Source organism: Schistocerca nitens, chromosome 4 (assembly GCF_023898315.1).
Source record: "Schistocerca nitens isolate TAMUIC-IGC-003100 chromosome 4, iqSchNite1.1, whole genome shotgun sequence".
In the NCBI taxonomy this organism is placed as follows: Eukaryota; Metazoa; Arthropoda; class Insecta; order Orthoptera; family Acrididae; genus Schistocerca; species Schistocerca nitens.
The window spans coordinates 346547561-346565296 of NC_064617.1; the positions used below are offsets into that span (position 1 = coordinate 346547561).

Consider the following 17736-nt stretch of genomic DNA (forward strand, 5'->3'; position numbering starts at 1 on the left):
TATGTGCAGAAAGAAATAATTGTCCTCTTGCAAGAAAACTGGGCCAGTTTCATTTGACGTAGCAAACTGAAGCAGAGGACTGAAAATTGAAGTTGTCTTCAGCTTGTCTCTACATTCTTTGACAAACTGAGTCATACATGTCGTGCACATTTCGGCTCATTAAGCAGTTCAGGATATTTGTAGTGTGCTGAGTCTTCAATCTGTCAAGTGCTATACATGGGATTTTCACGTTTCAATGCTATACATGGGATTTTCACGTTTCATTGTAACCAGGATTTGAGTGCTTTACTCTTGGGACACTTAATTTGAGAGGTTGTGTGGACCCTGACTTTTACACATGCCAGTGTGTAAAGGGCATATTATGGACATCCTGATTTAGAGAAAATTACCGTTACCAGGTTCAGCTACGTAGGACAACTGCGCATTGATGACAGGGTTAACTGTCAGTTATTGCTGATTGTAAAAAGTTGACAGCCAACAGTGGAGAAGAGGCAACAGCAAATGAGCAGATAGACTGCACAGAATAATTTCATTGTTATGGGTTTCAGAAGTCACCACACCACCTGTTTACCTTTGTATACTACAAGTCAGAGCATACACATTGACATGGCTATCTCTGGATGCTCAAAACAGGGAAAAAGACTGCTTGGACAGCTTGGTTGCAGCACAAATGCGTACACTATAATGGCAGGATACAAAGACTGTGAAAACCACTTCTTATACTCGAAATGAATATGAAAATGTCAATCTTAAAAATAACCATATATTCGATGTCACAGGAAACCTATCTATATCTGGCAACAATGGATTCCACTGGCAGCAGCAGTGCACTAATCCGACAGATGTAAGTTGCGGGGAGTCAAAAGGTTGCTAACACTGTCTTCCATTACATGAAAAAAATGCACTACACTGTTGTCCTTTCATGTTGTGCTGATGGTATTAAACTTAATCCAGTGATCATTTTCAAGCACAAAACTATGCCAAAACCTTATGAAATACCACCAGGTGGTGTTCTCCACATACATGATGAGGGTTGGGTGGTCAAAGCTGGTATGAAATTATGGATTAATAGAGTGTGAGAGAGAAGGAATGGTGCTTTAGTGAAGAAGACTTCTTTTCTTGTTCTGTATCATTTTAGTAGAGAAATTGAGACAAGGAAATACAAAAATGGCTCTAAGCACTATGGGACTTAACATCTGTGGTCATCAGTCCCCTAGAACTTAGAACTACTTAAACCTAACTAACCTAAGGACATCACACACATCCATGCCTGAGGCAGGATTCGAACCTGCGACTGTAGCGGTCACGCGGTTCCAGACTGAAGCGCCTAGAACCGCACGACCACACCGGCCGGCAAGGAAATACAGAGCTTGCCGTTATTCTGGGAGGACTTATTTCACAATTGCAACCTCTTAACGTCTCGATAAATAAACCATTTAAAGTGTATACGAGAGAGGAATGGAATAAATTGATGATGGATGAAACCCGACATGAATTCACGCTGGAGGGAGCTTTAAAACGACCTACTATCAAACAAGTGTGTCAGTAGATAAAACAGTCATGGTCTAGAGCGAGAAAAGATGTTATTGTTAACTCTTTCAAGAAGTGCGACATAAGTAATGCTCTCGATGGCAGTGAAGACCATCTTACATGTGAAGAGGATGATGGGTGATGGATGATGGATGATGGAGGATGGAGGAGGAGGAGGAGGAGGAGGAGGAAGAAGAAGAAGAAGAAGAAGAAGAAGAAGACACTTTTCAGGGATTTTAAAGGTAAGTTCTGTTTTGTAAACTAAGAATTTTTTTAACATCTGGCTTTGCAGTCTAACAATAAAAATGGTAAAATGTTATTTTTTTTTAAAAGAATTGCTTAAACATTAGTGTGGATGTTATAGCTTGTAGCATCTTATAGTCCCTAGTGTCCTAGTCCATAAAATATGGTGATTCATGGCTTCCAAACATGGCTTATTCTCATATATAGGGAGCAAAAGCAGCATGTTGATAGCCATAGCTCTTGCCTTATCATATAGTTCATAAAAAGTAAAGAAATAGGGCATTTAAAGTAATAACATAGTAGTGCACTATATTCATATTTGACATCCGACCATTATCTGACTGCATGTACTGTATTTTACTTACTACAAGAGGCTACAGGCTATATGACTTGCCTTAATTCTTAAGCAATTTTTTTCTAAAAATAACATTTTTGTTATTAGGTTGCATAGCCAGGCAAAAAGGTCTTGTTTTATAAAACCAAACAGACCTTTAGAATTCCTGAAAATCGTCATTTGAACTTTCTTCCTCCTCCTCCTCCTCCTCCTCCTCCTCCTCCTCGTCATCGTTCCCCTCTTCATATATAAGATGGCCTTCACTGTCATTGTGGGTGTTACCTATGCCACAGTTCTTGAAAGATTTAATGATGATGTCACAACAATTTTGTGTCTCACAACTGTTTTACCTACCAACATACATGTTTGATTGTAGGTCATTTTAAAGCTCCCTTCGGCATGAATTCATATTTGGTTTCATCCACTATCCATTAGTTCCATTCCTCTCTCATATACTCCTTAAATGGTTTATTTATTGGGACATCAAGAGGTTGCAATTGTCAAATAAGTCCTCCCAGAATAACACCAAGCTCTGTATTTCCCTATCACAATTTCTCTTTCACATTATTTTTCAAATGACTACTAAACTGATCTAGCACAAGAAGAAAACTCTTCTTCAATGAGCACCTTTCCTTTTCTCCCACACTCTGTTAATCCATAATTTCACGGCAGCCTCGTCCACCCACCCTTGTCATTTACATGAAGAACTCCACTTGGCAATATTTCAGAAGGTTTTGGCACTGTTTTGTACTTGAAAATGATCATTGTATTAACTTTAGTACTGTCAGCACAACATGACTGGACAACAGTGTAATGCATTTTTTCATGTCCACTTGTTTTTAGAGTTAGTTTTAGCACCTTTCATGGCAACAGTTCTGTTACTCCGCTCATCAGATGTCAGAAGAGTTTTGTCCATAGCCGCTATTTGGCTTAGTTCCACACTGGCTTCTTTCACTGTTGAATAATAAAGCAGTGGAAAGGTTACATTTTCTCTTAATCATCTTGTGGCATTTTCTGAGTTATTTTGGTTTTGGTTCACATGCTAAATCCATTATACTTCATAAACCTGTACCACCAAACATCTCTACCCTTAAAGTCTGTTAAGTTCCACCGTAGCCTTAGCTTACAAGCATGTAATTGAATCATTTTTATATTAATTCCAATGCCTTTTGGAGGGTATTCTAGAGTCCATTTCAGTATGTCATCTTCTAGTTTTGGACATTTTGCTTTCAGTCCTGTATTTGCGTAGTCTTTGTATTTTTCAGTTCTTCTTTACTAGCCCACCAACTGCAAATTTATATATTTTATTTTATTTTTTTCCCCCTGTTGGTGGAGGGCCAAAATGCGGCTCAGCTGCTCTGTTTCCATGTTGTTCTGCATGTGTTATTACTTTAAATTTTTAGCCAGCATCATATGAATATCATTTTTTTTTCCATTATGAAACCAGCTACTAACAAAAATATTGTATTTCTACTGCTAACACAAATCACTTTCAGTTCAAGTTCAGTGCCATCGTAGACTGCAATTATGCATCATAGGCTAGACAATTTTCAGTGTTTGTTATGATGGAGCAGGAAGGAGATCATGTTGGGAAGCTTGTGAATCCCCACAACTCATGTTCGCTGCATTGGTGTACTGCTGCTGCCAGTGGAATCCATTGTTACCAGATATAGATAGGTTTCCTGTGGCATTGAATATATGACCAGTTTTAAGATTGATTCGAATTTTAAATCAAACACTGGACATTTTTATATTAATTTTGAGTATAAGATGCACCAGAATTTTGGAGGCAATTTTTCAAAGAAAAAAGTGCGTCTTATAGTCCGTATTTGCTGTGGATGGGACTTCTAATGAATACGCATTGTGAAATCAGTTACAGAATGTCAACTCAATATTTGCATTTGAAAAACTATAGCAGAGAGTGAACAGCAAATGAACTTTTACACAATAAGTGGAACATAATAGCACTATGCCTGATGCTTCCTGATTTTGTTTGAAAATGGATGTTTATGTAGTACAAACACAGTGTTTTTTACATTTTAAAATATATGCAATCTATAATAAAAAATATTTTGCAGAACCCACAAAAACAAACATTGTGCAATCTAACTCATTTTAAAATCATTGTAGTTTTTAATAAAACCAATTAAAATGTTACTGACATTCATAATATCCATTTTTTTGAGCAATGAAATAATAAAAACGAAAAGTCCTGAAAATATTTTAGGAATGAATAAACTATTCTTGGTGGTATATCATAAGAGTGTCAGAAATTCAGGATATGAATGGAATTTTAAAATGATCAGCTTCTGATGAAGGATTGTCAGTTCTGCAGAGGAGCTATAAAATTAACATCTGCATTTTAATATTTATCCCCTACCATTAGCTTTTTTAAATTTCTCATATGTAGTTTAAAGTAACAACAATATTAAGAAAATTACACTGACATTAACAGTAGTAAACCTACTATAGCGAGGACTTTCAAATTTAATAAGCAATGTTTTGTCTTAATTACTTTGCGTTTTTGTAATGTAGATTTTATGATATGGAGTCTGTTAAATGAATAAATTCTGGACAGTGTTAGATGGTTAACAGACAGATGGCGGACAGAACTGATGTTCCACAGAATTCGTTTAACTTCAAAATGATAAGGTAATGTAATTTTGACGGTTTCCTTATTGAAATTGTTCACTTATACCCAGTATTGTAAATTACTTAAAGAGCATGATTAGCTGTAACTATTTTCAGAGGAATACGTCACTTTGCATTCTTACAGCAGAAGGCCTCAGTAGGTGTGACTAGTTACCCCCTATTGTTGTGATTTTTGGGTAGTGCATCTCTAACCAACATGCCTGCAAAAATAGTATTTCAGCAGTAATGTAAGGTTAATTAAATATGACATTTCCATTGTAGTTTTCTATATTAAAATTAGACAACATTCACTTTGCTTTTAGATACATATGCATGGGATGCATGACCACTGAATTTGTTCTCAGGGCAGGGGCCTGCAGTTGCCAGATTCTGCTTCCTATGCATGCCAGGTAAGAGCTTTGCTTTAACAGATATGCAAATCAAGCAAGGAACTGCTAACAGTGTTGTCATAATCCTTTATTTGGCACTGCTGTAAAATACCAAGGAAGGAATTATTTTAGTGAACTTTTTTAAAATAAATGGTGAATTTATAAATTTATTTTCTTTTTTCTAAAAAATGTTACTAGTAAGTAACATTGCTCATAATAGAGCAAATTACAACTTTTTGTAATCAGCTGGCCTGAAACCATCTGAAACAATAATTTTTTTCCAGAATAATATCAACTTAACAGTTGACTATCCAGTTCTGCACTGCCCTGTTGGTTTGTTTTCAGGCCAGCGATCATGACCAGTCTCGCACATTATACGTAGGAAAGGGCTGTTGCCTTCATCTGCTGTGGTGGAGGTGGTCTGTAAAATGTCAAATGATCATCTCCCAGGTTTTTCCCTTTTTTCTTTCTTTCAAACATTCATCAAGCTACATATGGCATCAATATGAAGATGTATATTTTCCAATGTTTACGTATTGTAAATCAGCCATGCATTTACTTTGCACAGAATGTAGCCAAAAAGCTGCAAATGACAGAGTCTACTGTTCGAAGATACTCTGTTAAGTTCCGGCGGCATGTCTGCTAAATCCACTTCTCTTACACACTACCGGGCGCTGATAACCTCGCTGTTGTGCGCCCTAAAACACTAATAATCATCATCATCATCATCTTACACACTACACTACGTGATCAAAAGTATCCGGCCATCCCCAAAACATATGTTTTTCATATTAGTTGCATTGTGCTGCCACCTATTCACCAGGTTCTCCATATCAGTGACCTCAGAAGTCATTAGACATTGTGAGAGAACAGAATGGGGTGCTCCGCAGAACTCACGGACTTTGAACATGGTCAGGTGATTGGATGTCACTTGTGTCATAAGTCTGCATGCAAGATTTCCACACTCCTAAACATCCCTAGGTCCACTGCTTCTGATGTGATAGTGAAGTGGAAATGTGATGGGACATGTACAGCACAAAAGTGTACAGACCAACTTTTTCTGTTGACTGACAGAGACTGCCGACAGTTGAAGATGGCCGTAATGTGTAATAGACAGACATCTATCCAGACCATCACACAGGAATTCCAAACTGCATCAGGGTCCACTGCAATTACTATGGCAGTTAGGTGTGAGGTGATAAAACTAGGTTTCATGGTCCAGCGGCTGCTCATAAGCCACACATCATGCCTCACTTGGTGTAAGGAGTGTAAACATTGGACGATTGAACAGTGGAAAAATTTTTTGTGAAGTGATGAATCATGGCACACAATGTGGCGATCTGATAGCAGGGTGTGGGTATGGCGAATGCCCGGTGAACATCATGTGCCAGTGTATTTATTAGAGCCAGCAGTGGTGTTATGGTGTGGTCATGTTTTTCACGACGGTGGCTTGCATCCCTTGTCGTCTTGCATGGCACTATCACAGAACAGACCTACATTGATGTTTTAACCACAATCTTGTTTCCCACTGTTGAAAGCAATTCGGGGATGGCGATTGCATCTTTTAATATGAGCATGCGCCTGTCCATAATGCACGGCCTGTGGTGGAGTGGTTGCACAACAATAGCATCCATGTAAAGGACTGGCTTGCACTCCCTGTAATGGACTAGCCTGCACAGAGTCCTGACCTGAATCCTATAGAACACCTTTGGGATGTTTTGGAACACCGACTTCGTGCCAGGCCTCAGCGACCGACATCGACACCTCTCCTCAGTGCAGCCTAGGTGTTCGGATACATTTGATCACCTAGTGTAGTTGTACTGCTTTATGATACAAGGACAAAGCAGCTTGATTTGTTCTTTTCTGTCTGGCACTATTTTTTCACAGTGGAAAAAACTTCATTAAGGGAAAAGGAATGTGCCAAGCATATTAATCAGTTGTCCACTAATCTTACAAGTATCACCTCATGATGATTACTCATATCTTCCATGATCCATAGCTTCCTTTCCCTCATTTCAGCAGATCCTTCTCATCTGCCAGTGGAGAGATTTCATTAAAAGTGTCCATCAGCATGCTGTGTATGGAAGGAGATCAAAAACATCCCAGACACACCTGCCTGAATGAAAAGTTTCAAGCCCCAATTGTGAGGTTTATTTTGTGTGTATTTATTATTTTTGCACTGCTTGTGCACTTTTATGGTACCATAATTGTATCTATCAAAAATTATTATTCTTGCTGCTACTGACAAAAATTCCTTGTAAAATCATTAAGAACTGGGTTCATTTTGAACTAGTGGCTATTTGTGTTACAAGAATTTGTTCACAAAGTGGAAGAATTAATTTAGCTACTGAAAACAGACATTTAAGCACAGTGTCTGCAGCTTCGTTACATCAAACTGAAGGAGACCAGTAGTCAATAAGAAGACAAAATGTGACAGAACTTATAAATTTCTGTCATGTTTGGGTTCACTGATACAATTGTCAGATGCACAAAATAAAGTATTGTCTTACTAAAAATTGCATTCAAAAGTTTTTGTCAAAATATTTCCAAAAATACTCAAGTGGTTTAGAGTCAAAGATGAGAAGTGCATTTGTAGAGCCCAATGTAAGAACAGCCCTCAACCACTTCAATTGTCATGTGTCTTTCCTTTGTGTCTTGTGTCTTTCCAATTACTTGAATCATCATATGTCTTTTCTTTGTAGCTTATATTGTTGTTGCCTGTTGTGTAACTGTGTTTACCCATATCAGAAACATTAGAATTGTCGACTTCTGGGCATGCAGGCACAACTGTGAAACTTGCATTTTGCTCAGTACCACTACCCAGCTCACATTCATCTTTGGAATAATAACAAATTGTTCAGCACAGGTAATTTCTGGACTGTTATCCACATCTTCATCTCTGCCATTTCCCAAAATACTTGGTTCAGAGTCATCTGAATTATTTGAATCTGGTGAACAGGAATTCCTTGGTGGAAGTACAATACATCTCTGCTATTGTACTTCATAAAACAATGCCAGCCAGATCCATGCAAATCAGCTCTTGCAATTAACAGTTAGTTGCTGTAAGTGTAAAAAAAATAGGCTACAAAAATGCCTCAATAATGGGCATAATTGCCTATTAGTAACTCTAAAATTAAGTCATTATTTTTATATTTATGTAAATCAACGTAGTGTACTTGTATATATTTTATAAAAGAGAATTGACAAAGCCTGTGTGAAAGCCTTCCCTCATTCATAATCAAACTACCAGAAAACAACATGGGGCATCCAGCAGCCCACAGTTCTTGTGTAACACATGTATATCTGTCTGACAGAGCAGGATGCAATTCGATTTTAGAATATGTGAGGGAGGGGCAGTCCCTTGCTGGGAACAGCATTACGTTTGTGTGCCATGCTCTGCTGTATACTTCTTTTGTCTGCCAAAAGTTCCAGGTGGCTTCATTTAAAAAAAAAAAAAACCTTTGACAGGATAGACGTTTACTCCTAATGTTATGAGCTCTGGCTGTGTTTGGGGATGTTTTATTATTTTATGTATTATGCTACGTACAGGTAGTTTGTTAAACTCTACAATTACTTCAGAGTTAAGGTTCAGATAATGGAAAATGAGATGGGTAATTGTGTGCAGTTGCTTAATGTGGTGTAAGACATTCCTACATGATCAGCACAAAAACATATCAACTGTACAAACAGTGTAAAAAACATTAACATTGCAGCCGTTCATTAATTTATTAATGTGACACATATTGCAACCAATATTAGAATAAAAACACGTGCATCAATGTGGAAATGCTTGCATAATGCCACAAAAAGAAATTCATCTTTTGCCACTAAAAAAAAGTTATCTAAAATGATATCCCTGCTTTTCTCAGTGTGACAAGTGTACTTCTGGGTGTTCAGCCTAATCATTGTTTCCAGTCTGTGCAAAATATTTTGATGATCACCTCAAGTCATCATCTTTATGTGCTGTCCCAGCTAGTGTGGTTGGAGTCCAGGTAGCAAGTACTCATGACAGCGCAACTTGCAGCACTGGTGGAAAGACAGTTGGGTTGGTCATCGAAATATTGTGCATAAAATGGAAATGACAACTTGGCTTAACACTCAGAAGCACAATATTTATGTTATGTACTGTTTGACTATCACTAGTGATCCTATTAATATTAGAAATTGTAGGGTGTATTATCATGAGCACAGTTGCAATTGATTTTCAATCATTAAAAAGGCTTTATTAATGTTGGGCACATTCAATGACAATAATTATGTATCTCTCATTCCCAAGTAATCAGATCTGAATTTCAGAATGTGTGTTGATTCAGGATCTCTCAATTCCAGAAAACAGCTGGAACTTAATAAAATTTAGTCTTTTTATCATTAACAACAATATAAAAGTGTTGCATGATAATTGTACAAGAAATGAATTTCAAAAAAACTAAACACATCCAAAATGAGAAATTACTGCAAGGCATAAATATGGCCAATGAAACAGTTGTGCAATGCTGTAATATATTTCATCTACTTCAAGATTTTATTAGGTCACTGCATAAGTTTGTAGCATTGTTGTTTTGCATTTTGGTATTCCAGTTGCTATGGGTTTATTTATTGACTGTCATTTTTTTATTTGTAGTTCACTGTTGCTATTTAGTTTACATATTGTCATTTTGTCATTTGGAGACTGTGAGTGCAATTGTGGATGCTAGAAAACTGAGTGCAAAGCGGAGAAATCGGAACATTTCCAACATATTCTTCTGTTTGAGTTCAATAGAAGTGTGACAGCAGTGGAGGCAGCCAGAAATATTTGTGCCATGTATGGAGATAATGCCATTGGGCAGACTACTGCAAGAAAATGGATTTCTTGTTTCAAGGAGGATCATTTCCACATTAATGACTCTCCATTTTTGAGGAAGACCTTCAGGGTTTGATGAAGATCGTTTAAATGCATTAAGCCACAGTGATGTACATAAGAATACCCGAGAACTGGCAAATGTAATGAACTGTGATCATTCCACGATCATGCAACATTTGCATGCAATGGGAAGGTTTAAAAATCGGGTGTGTGAGTAACATATGCTCTAAGCCAAAATCACACAAATCAATGGGTGGCCATATGTGCATCTTTTCCTGCTCATCATCAGCTGGGTCATGGACAACACTGACCATTCCTGTCCTATATCTTAACTGGTGGTGAGAAACTGTCTTTATGTTAACATAAGGAGAAGAAAGGAATGGTGATCCCAAACAAACCAGCAACTCCTCGCACAAAGATCTTGTTATAGCAGCAGGGTGTTTTGTACTATGAATTGCTTCCCTCCAAGTGTAACCATCACTGCTGATGTTTACTATCAACAACTGAGATGTCTTGCAGACACAGTCTGAGAACAATGACTGAGAAGACTGCGTGAAGTGATGCTACTCCACAATAACACTCGTCCATATTCTGCTAGACTGACAAAAAACACTGTACAGGAGATGAGTTGGGAAGTCATTCTGCACCCACCTTATTCACTTGATCTTGCATCTTCAGATTTCACCTTTTCCACACCCTATCGAACAACCTTCAAGCAACTTCCTTTCCAAATGAAAATGTGCTCCAAACATGGCCCGATGAGTTCTTCACCTCAAAACCACACAATTTCTACAGTTGCAGAATCAAAACGTTACCCCACCTTTGGCAGACTGTTATAAATAGAGAAGGAGAATATGTTATTGGTGACTAAAGTCTCTTTTACACTTATATGTTGTATTTATGAAATTTACGGAAAAATCCTACAAACTTATGTACAAACCCAGTGCTAGAAACACAGTATTTTCAGAAACTGGAACTATAATTTCATACATGCAGTTGAATATTGTACACATATTTTAGAATTTTGTGTAAAATGGGTGGAAAATACAGTAAACAGAAAAACCAGAGGCAAACAAGTCTTACCATGAGCATTAATTTTGTTTCTAAACTACACAGGAATTCACTGAATTGTTAGATTACCTGAACCGAAGTCTGTATTTACAGTAAATGAAGATTATGGATGTGGTAGTTTGGTGAGGGTTGTGGTGGTGGTGATAAAGACAACAGACGTAGTGACATACATACCCAGGAAAAGTTTGGCAGCTGGCTGATTAGATACCACTTGGTGGTGGCAGTAACTGTGTATGAATGTAGTATGGTTGCTTTATACTCTACCACTCATCAAACATTATATTTAAAACAAAAGTATGCTGAATATGACTAACAAATTCACTTTTGTGTGAATTTTTAAAAAATGACATTAACAAAGTGCCCCTGCCCCCCTTATGACATCAGAATTAATTCTTCACTAGTCCTAACAGTAAATTAAACTGATGATTTATCATCCATTTCAGTGAACTAGAAGAAGAGTATGGTACTGTTTTCAAATTTTTAAGGGTTGTGCTTACTCTTGGATTAGATTTCTGAGTGTATTGCAGAACGGTTGGCTCATCCATTTTTGACTAATAATCATCTGTTTGCTGCTTTCGGAAGTGATTCAGCCTAATTTTCTGTCACATATGTATGTATGTGTGTGCGAATGCGTGTGAGTGGGAGGTGTGGTGGTGGTGGTGGTGGTGGGGAGGGGAGGCACATACATGTTAAAAAAGATGTTGGGTGTTGGAAACTTAACATACCTATCAACTTCAACTGTTCTTCTTCTCTCATCATCTTAGGTGCTAGTAATAATAGTCTGATAATCTACCACTTTATTCTGCTGACATGACATCAGTCTATACAAGCTCCAAGTTCATTTGAATTATTCACCTATTTGTGTTTGCTGCTCTAATCTCCTAGTTCCATATGTCATGAACATTTCCAATACAAGAGGATAAATGTCACAGCAGAGTAAAAACCATCTGGACAGTGAGCCCATTTTTCTTTACCTGTCTCATTTTTCATGATCAATGAAGTCCAAAACTGCTACCTGCAGTTGCAAATAACTGTCTAGAGGTTGGCTGAGGGGCAGTCAGACTTTAAATTCTGTATTGAGAAGTATGGATGCTTTCATTTACACCACACTCGATTTATTTAGTATCCACCTATGTTGGTAATAGAGAAGGCTTTTGTGTGATGCCAACTTAATGAAAACTGACATGGATGTAGATAAGAAAGACAGATACATCTAAAGATCATAGACAGTGTCCACTGTATGGCAGAGTTGGGCAAAATTTATTCCAATGATGAGTAATGAATATAAAATTATTATTTTTTGTTCTTGAATAATAAATTGGATTGTATTTCAAAAGTTATTTGTTCACATGAATAAAATCAATTGTTCATCATTTGTGAATAACAAGATTGTATATAATAAAGAAGTTTGAAATCCAAAGAATTTATTACAGTTATTTGCCATTCATAAAATAAATATATTTCTTGTTGCTTTTAAATTAGTTTACACAACAGCTACTTTTTTCAAACTTCTCATCAAAAAACAAAAAAAGCCATTTCAGGAGACTTTAAACCTATAGTCTGTTGACATTCATCATTACTGACAACTGAGTCATTACTTTGTTCACCCATTTTGCAATACAACAAACACAAGAGTACTTTGTGATTATATTGGCTATACACTCACATGTAATAGGATTATGAACCCTGGTGCAATTAAGAAAGATATTTCAGATTTGGGGCTATGTTAGCTGCATTCTCATCTTTGCTTAGCCACACAGAGTGCTTCAACATGTTAGGAGAGGGAGAGAAAAGAGGAAGTACTGGGCAAGTGCTGAATCAGCTAAATTTGATCACATGATTAATCTTGACTGCTAATGCCGCATATGAAGGCATTTTTGTGTACCAATTGTTATAACGTAAAACAAGTAAAGCTTTGCTCAACCTGAAGGTTGGTTTGAGCACCACACTGCTTTACAAGGGCATCGTTTTGTTGGAGTTGGTACACCCTTGCCTTCCTCAGACCTTCCTACCGACATATCCATCCAGTTATAGCATGACATACTATTTAACACGTACTCCAAAATATGGTATAATTTAACTTCACATTATTAGTGATAAAAAAAGTGATAAGTGCCACAAAAAAGATCACAGAATCAACATGGGATCAAGTTGCAGACCCTCTAGCATTGTAATCTGGAGCTTATCCATTTAGTCACTGAGCCACTCTGTTGTATAAAGCTTTACTGAATTATTTATCAAATAGAAACTGGTCTGAGCCATATTTTTTATACATGGCAGAGGGGTGTTCAAGAAGTAAACAAAGAATATGCAGTGGTAGTCTAACATATTTGTTATTAAAATTATGAATAATAAAAAACAAATTATTATTTGTATATGCAGATATTTGGATCTGCAAATAATTTTTTGAATGATTTACTTGTTTGAATAATTATCTAGATAGAAATTTATTTGAATTATGCCCATCTCTGCTGTGTTGGAATTCATGTGACTACAGGTGCTTACAGACCTAACTTGCAGCCAGCCTTTGAGCTAAGGTTGGTAAGTGACCTCTAACCATCTGACAGCAACTTCTCATGTTGTGTGTGGTACACTCACTTCTATCTGCTCCCAAATCACTAATTTCCTTCTGGCTACTCACTCCAATGTAGATACATGTGAGGCAATATTGACCCAGCAACTTACCTTGGAAGTGGACTAAAGAAAAGCAAATCTGCATTTATCACTTTTGTAGATTTAGAGAAAGCTTTTGACAACACTGACCAGAATGTACTCTTCAGAATTCTGCAGGTGACAGAGATAAAATTCAGAGTGGAAAGTTATTTTCAACTTTTACAGAAATCTCATTTGCAGTTATAAGAGTCAAAGCACATGAAAGGGAAGCAGCAGTCGAGAAGGTAATGACACAGGGTCGTAGCGTCTCCTCAATGGTATTCAATCTGTGCACTGAGTATAAATTTAACTATTATTTTTATAAGGTATTCCCTTGGAGCGTAGTCCTCTATGGAAGTGCAACCAGACAATAAACAGTTCAGAAATGAAGAGAACAGAAGCTTTCAAAATGTGGTGCTGCAGAAAAATGCTGAAGATTAGGTGGACAGATTGAATAACTAATGCAGAAGTACTAAGTCAAAATATATGGTACAGGTTGACTCATTGATAGGAAATACCTTGAGTCATGAACAAATCATTAATTTGTCAATGGAAGTAAATGTGGGGGAAAATGATAGAGACCAAGGGATGAATACAGTAAGCAGATTCAAACACTGGACATAGGTAACGGTTGTTGTACAGAGATGGAGGGATGCATCAAATGAGATTTTGAACTTAAGATCACGATGCGACAACAAAAACAACAACAACAACAACAACAACTGCTTACTCCAGCATACAATTGGCACCATGAAGTAATTTGGGATTCATGTGAAGCAAGATCTAGAGGTTCATTTTGTGGCCCTGAATCTATTACTTGCTCAGTGATGGAGCTAACTGCCCTCTTGATATTTCAAAAGGCACAGAATTAATGTAGCTTTTTTTCAGTATCACAAGGAGAGTAATTTAAGGATTTAATTTTTAAAATAAGTTTTATACCATTTTACCCAGCACTTCAATTATGTGCCAGATTGCAATTATGGGCCCAAGAAGAGGGATAAAAACTTGATTGTTACCTGGTTTATCCCAGATGTGCTCCCAATACCTGTTGACTAAGTGATAGTCAGCACATATGAAGCAGGCATACATGTGATACTTTGGCAAGTGAGATACATTTAAGCTTTGAGATTCCTCATTAGGTCCAGCTTTGTGAGAGCACTAACAAGCAATCCAGTGTGTACACCCCCGCCATTCCCCTCCCCCAGAGAAACAAATTCAGAAGGTGCCCTATCAACTTGTCCCTTCTTTTAATCAAGTTATGCCACAAAATTTTTTTTCTTCTCAATTCTCCTCATTTGTTACACGATATAATCATCTAATCTTCGGCGTTCTTCTGTAGCACCACATTTCGAAAGCTTCTATTGTCGTCTTCTTGTCTTAACTGCTTATCATCAGACCTTCTATTCTAGCCTAATTTAATGTCCTCCTTCACAAAGTGACCTCACTATTGTGGCATAGTGGCGTGTGGTAGTCGGAATAAGTGTTTCCTCACTGGGACGGTTAATTATTTTCAGTAAAGCTACTCAATCGTAACATGGATTCCTCCAGCCACTAAATAAGTGCTCCTAAATTACCTTTATGTATGAACTAATACTATTCCAGCAAGAGTGTGCAGTGTTTATGGCTTATGTAAAGCTCATATTGGAAAAAGAGTACTCAGTTTGAATTTCAGAGGGCACCTGCAACTTTGAGAAAAAGTGTTGGAGTATGATTAGTAGGTTCCTCAGACTTAACAGCCATATTTTAAGTCGTCAGTTTTGTAGTGTTATGTGTATTTTAATATGTTTTTTCAAGTGTTGTTATGTATTTTTTCATGACTTCTGTGACACTTGATTAGCTTTTTAGTTTTATTTGGTATACAAAATTTCACAATCAGCATAAACAAGGTGGTGGGGGTGGGGGCAAGGGGGAAGGCTAACAACTGTCATGTTTGATAGTAAACCAGATGTTCATTCACTTTTTGGCCCTTTAATTTAAATTTGTATGCAAAAAAAAAAATTTAAGCTGGTAGTCTCACTAACATATGTTTTAAAGAGGAGGAGGAGGAGGGGGGGAGGAGGAGGGGGGGAGGAGGAGGAGGAGGAGGAGGAGGAGGATACTTGTGTAACTTTATGATATTTATCTCATATGACTTTCATGAATTTGAATTTTGCAAGACAAAGCACACATTGAATTTTCCTGCACTTTGACATAATAACGGGGCATAGTAGTTGTTTGAGTGCCGTTGATGTGTAAATACCAACATGTGAATCATTAGGTTTACCATATTTCTGGAGCTCTTTGACTGTTACATGCATTGAGAGTAAGACACCTTTATGAAGCATTGTTCAGAAATAACATGAATCAAAAGCCCCACAAAAACACTTTACTTTGGTGAATCATTACACAATAATGAACAAACATTGATGATTGAAAATTCATGTACCCCTAACTGAAATAACAGCACAAGCTATTCATGTCTTAAATTTTCTAGCTATATTTGTATGTTTTTCCATACCTTTTTATTTACAGCTAACATAAGATATAACAGACTGACAGTGTATCATTAGCATTGTAGCATGGTCATTGTTCATATAAGCTGTCTTATGATTTCAAGATGTAATACATTAAAAACTTAGATCAGACTTTCATGTGTGAAAGAGTTTTCTAAGACTCATTTGTGCACCTGCACACTTCTTGGTTGTGCACGGCTTAGCAGATGGGGTCAGAGCAGCAGATGGAAGCAGTGCGCATGGCTCTGGAAACGTACAGTGAGCAGTTGGAATGTGGCAGCAGGACCAAGATGCTGGACATGGAGGGGGCAGCGGAGCAGTTGAGGAAACAGATTGCTGCCGAGTTGCGGCATGTTGCCACCCTGCTAGAAGAGCAACCGGGCTCGCAAGCAGCAGCTGCCATTACCAAACAGGTACAACACACAAACCAGTTCACATGCATAAACATAATCCTATATTTAATGCATCTAAAGATGCACTTTTTCCTTTGTCGAGCTCATCTCAGTTATTTTTATTATCCTTTTATATATTTTTATCTTTCCTTCTTCCTGTAGTTTTTATGACTGTTTTAAATATAATCTGCATTCTTTCTAACACCATTAATCTATAGTCAGCTTTTTCTGTTATTAGTGTCTTCATTAGTGTCAGCATCAGCTGATAGTTTCTGTTTTTACTCATGCACATTTAACTCAAAATTCTAAATCCGAAATCACACTTTTTTTCATTACTTTTCCTTCAATTTTTCTTTTCTTGCTTATTACTCAGCAGTTAAGAAGAGTTAAAAGTATAAATTCATGTCCTTTCTTGTGAGCGACCACATGGTGCATTCTGGAATGAGTGTAGTACCAATGTTGCTTTTGTTGTTGCCACCACTGTTGTTGTTGTCACACTGTTGTTGTTGTTGTTGTTGTTGTTGTTGTGTGCCCCTCTCACTTCATATACAGATACACTATGTGATCAAAAGTATCTGGACACCTGCCTGAAAATGACTTACAAGTTCGTGGCCCTCTCCATCGGTAATGGTGGAATTCAATATGGTGTTGACCCACCCTTAGCCTTGATGACAGCTTCCACTCTCGCAGGCATACATTCAGTCAAGGTGCTGGAAGGTTTCTTGAGGAATGGCAGCTCATTCTTCGTGGGAGTCATGCACTGAGGAGAGGTACTGATGTCGATCGGTGAGGACTTGCACGAAGTTGGCGTTCCAAAACATCCCAAAGGTGTTCTATAGGATTCAGGTCAGAACTCTGTGCAGGCCAGTCCATTACACAAATGAATTGTCATGTAACCACTCCACCACAGGCCGTGCATTATGAACATGCGCTCAATGGTGTTGAAAGATGCAGCCACCATCCCTGAATTGCTCTTCAACAATGGGAAGGAAGAAGATGCTTAAAACATTGATGTAGGCTGTTCTGTGATAGTGTCACACAAAACAACAAGGGGTGCAAGCCCCCGCCATGAAAAACACAACCACACCATAACACCACCACCTCCAAATTTTACTGCTGCCACTACACACGGCTCGCTCAAAAATTCCAAACAGAGTAGTCC

General features: G+C 37.6%; 1 protein-coding gene across 1 annotated transcript in view; it reads left to right on the forward strand.

Annotated features, from left to right (window-relative positions):
• Positions 1-17736, forward strand: part of LOC126252303 (uncharacterized) — a 259042-nt gene that overhangs the window by 222046 nt on the left and 19260 nt on the right. Inside the window, exons 9-10 of the mRNA XM_049953185.1 lie at positions 5104-5148; positions 16389-16595. Of these exons, the coding sequence (XP_049809142.1) occupies positions 5104-5148; positions 16389-16595 (252 nt within the window). The remainder of the gene's footprint in view (positions 1-5103; positions 5149-16388; positions 16596-17736) is intronic.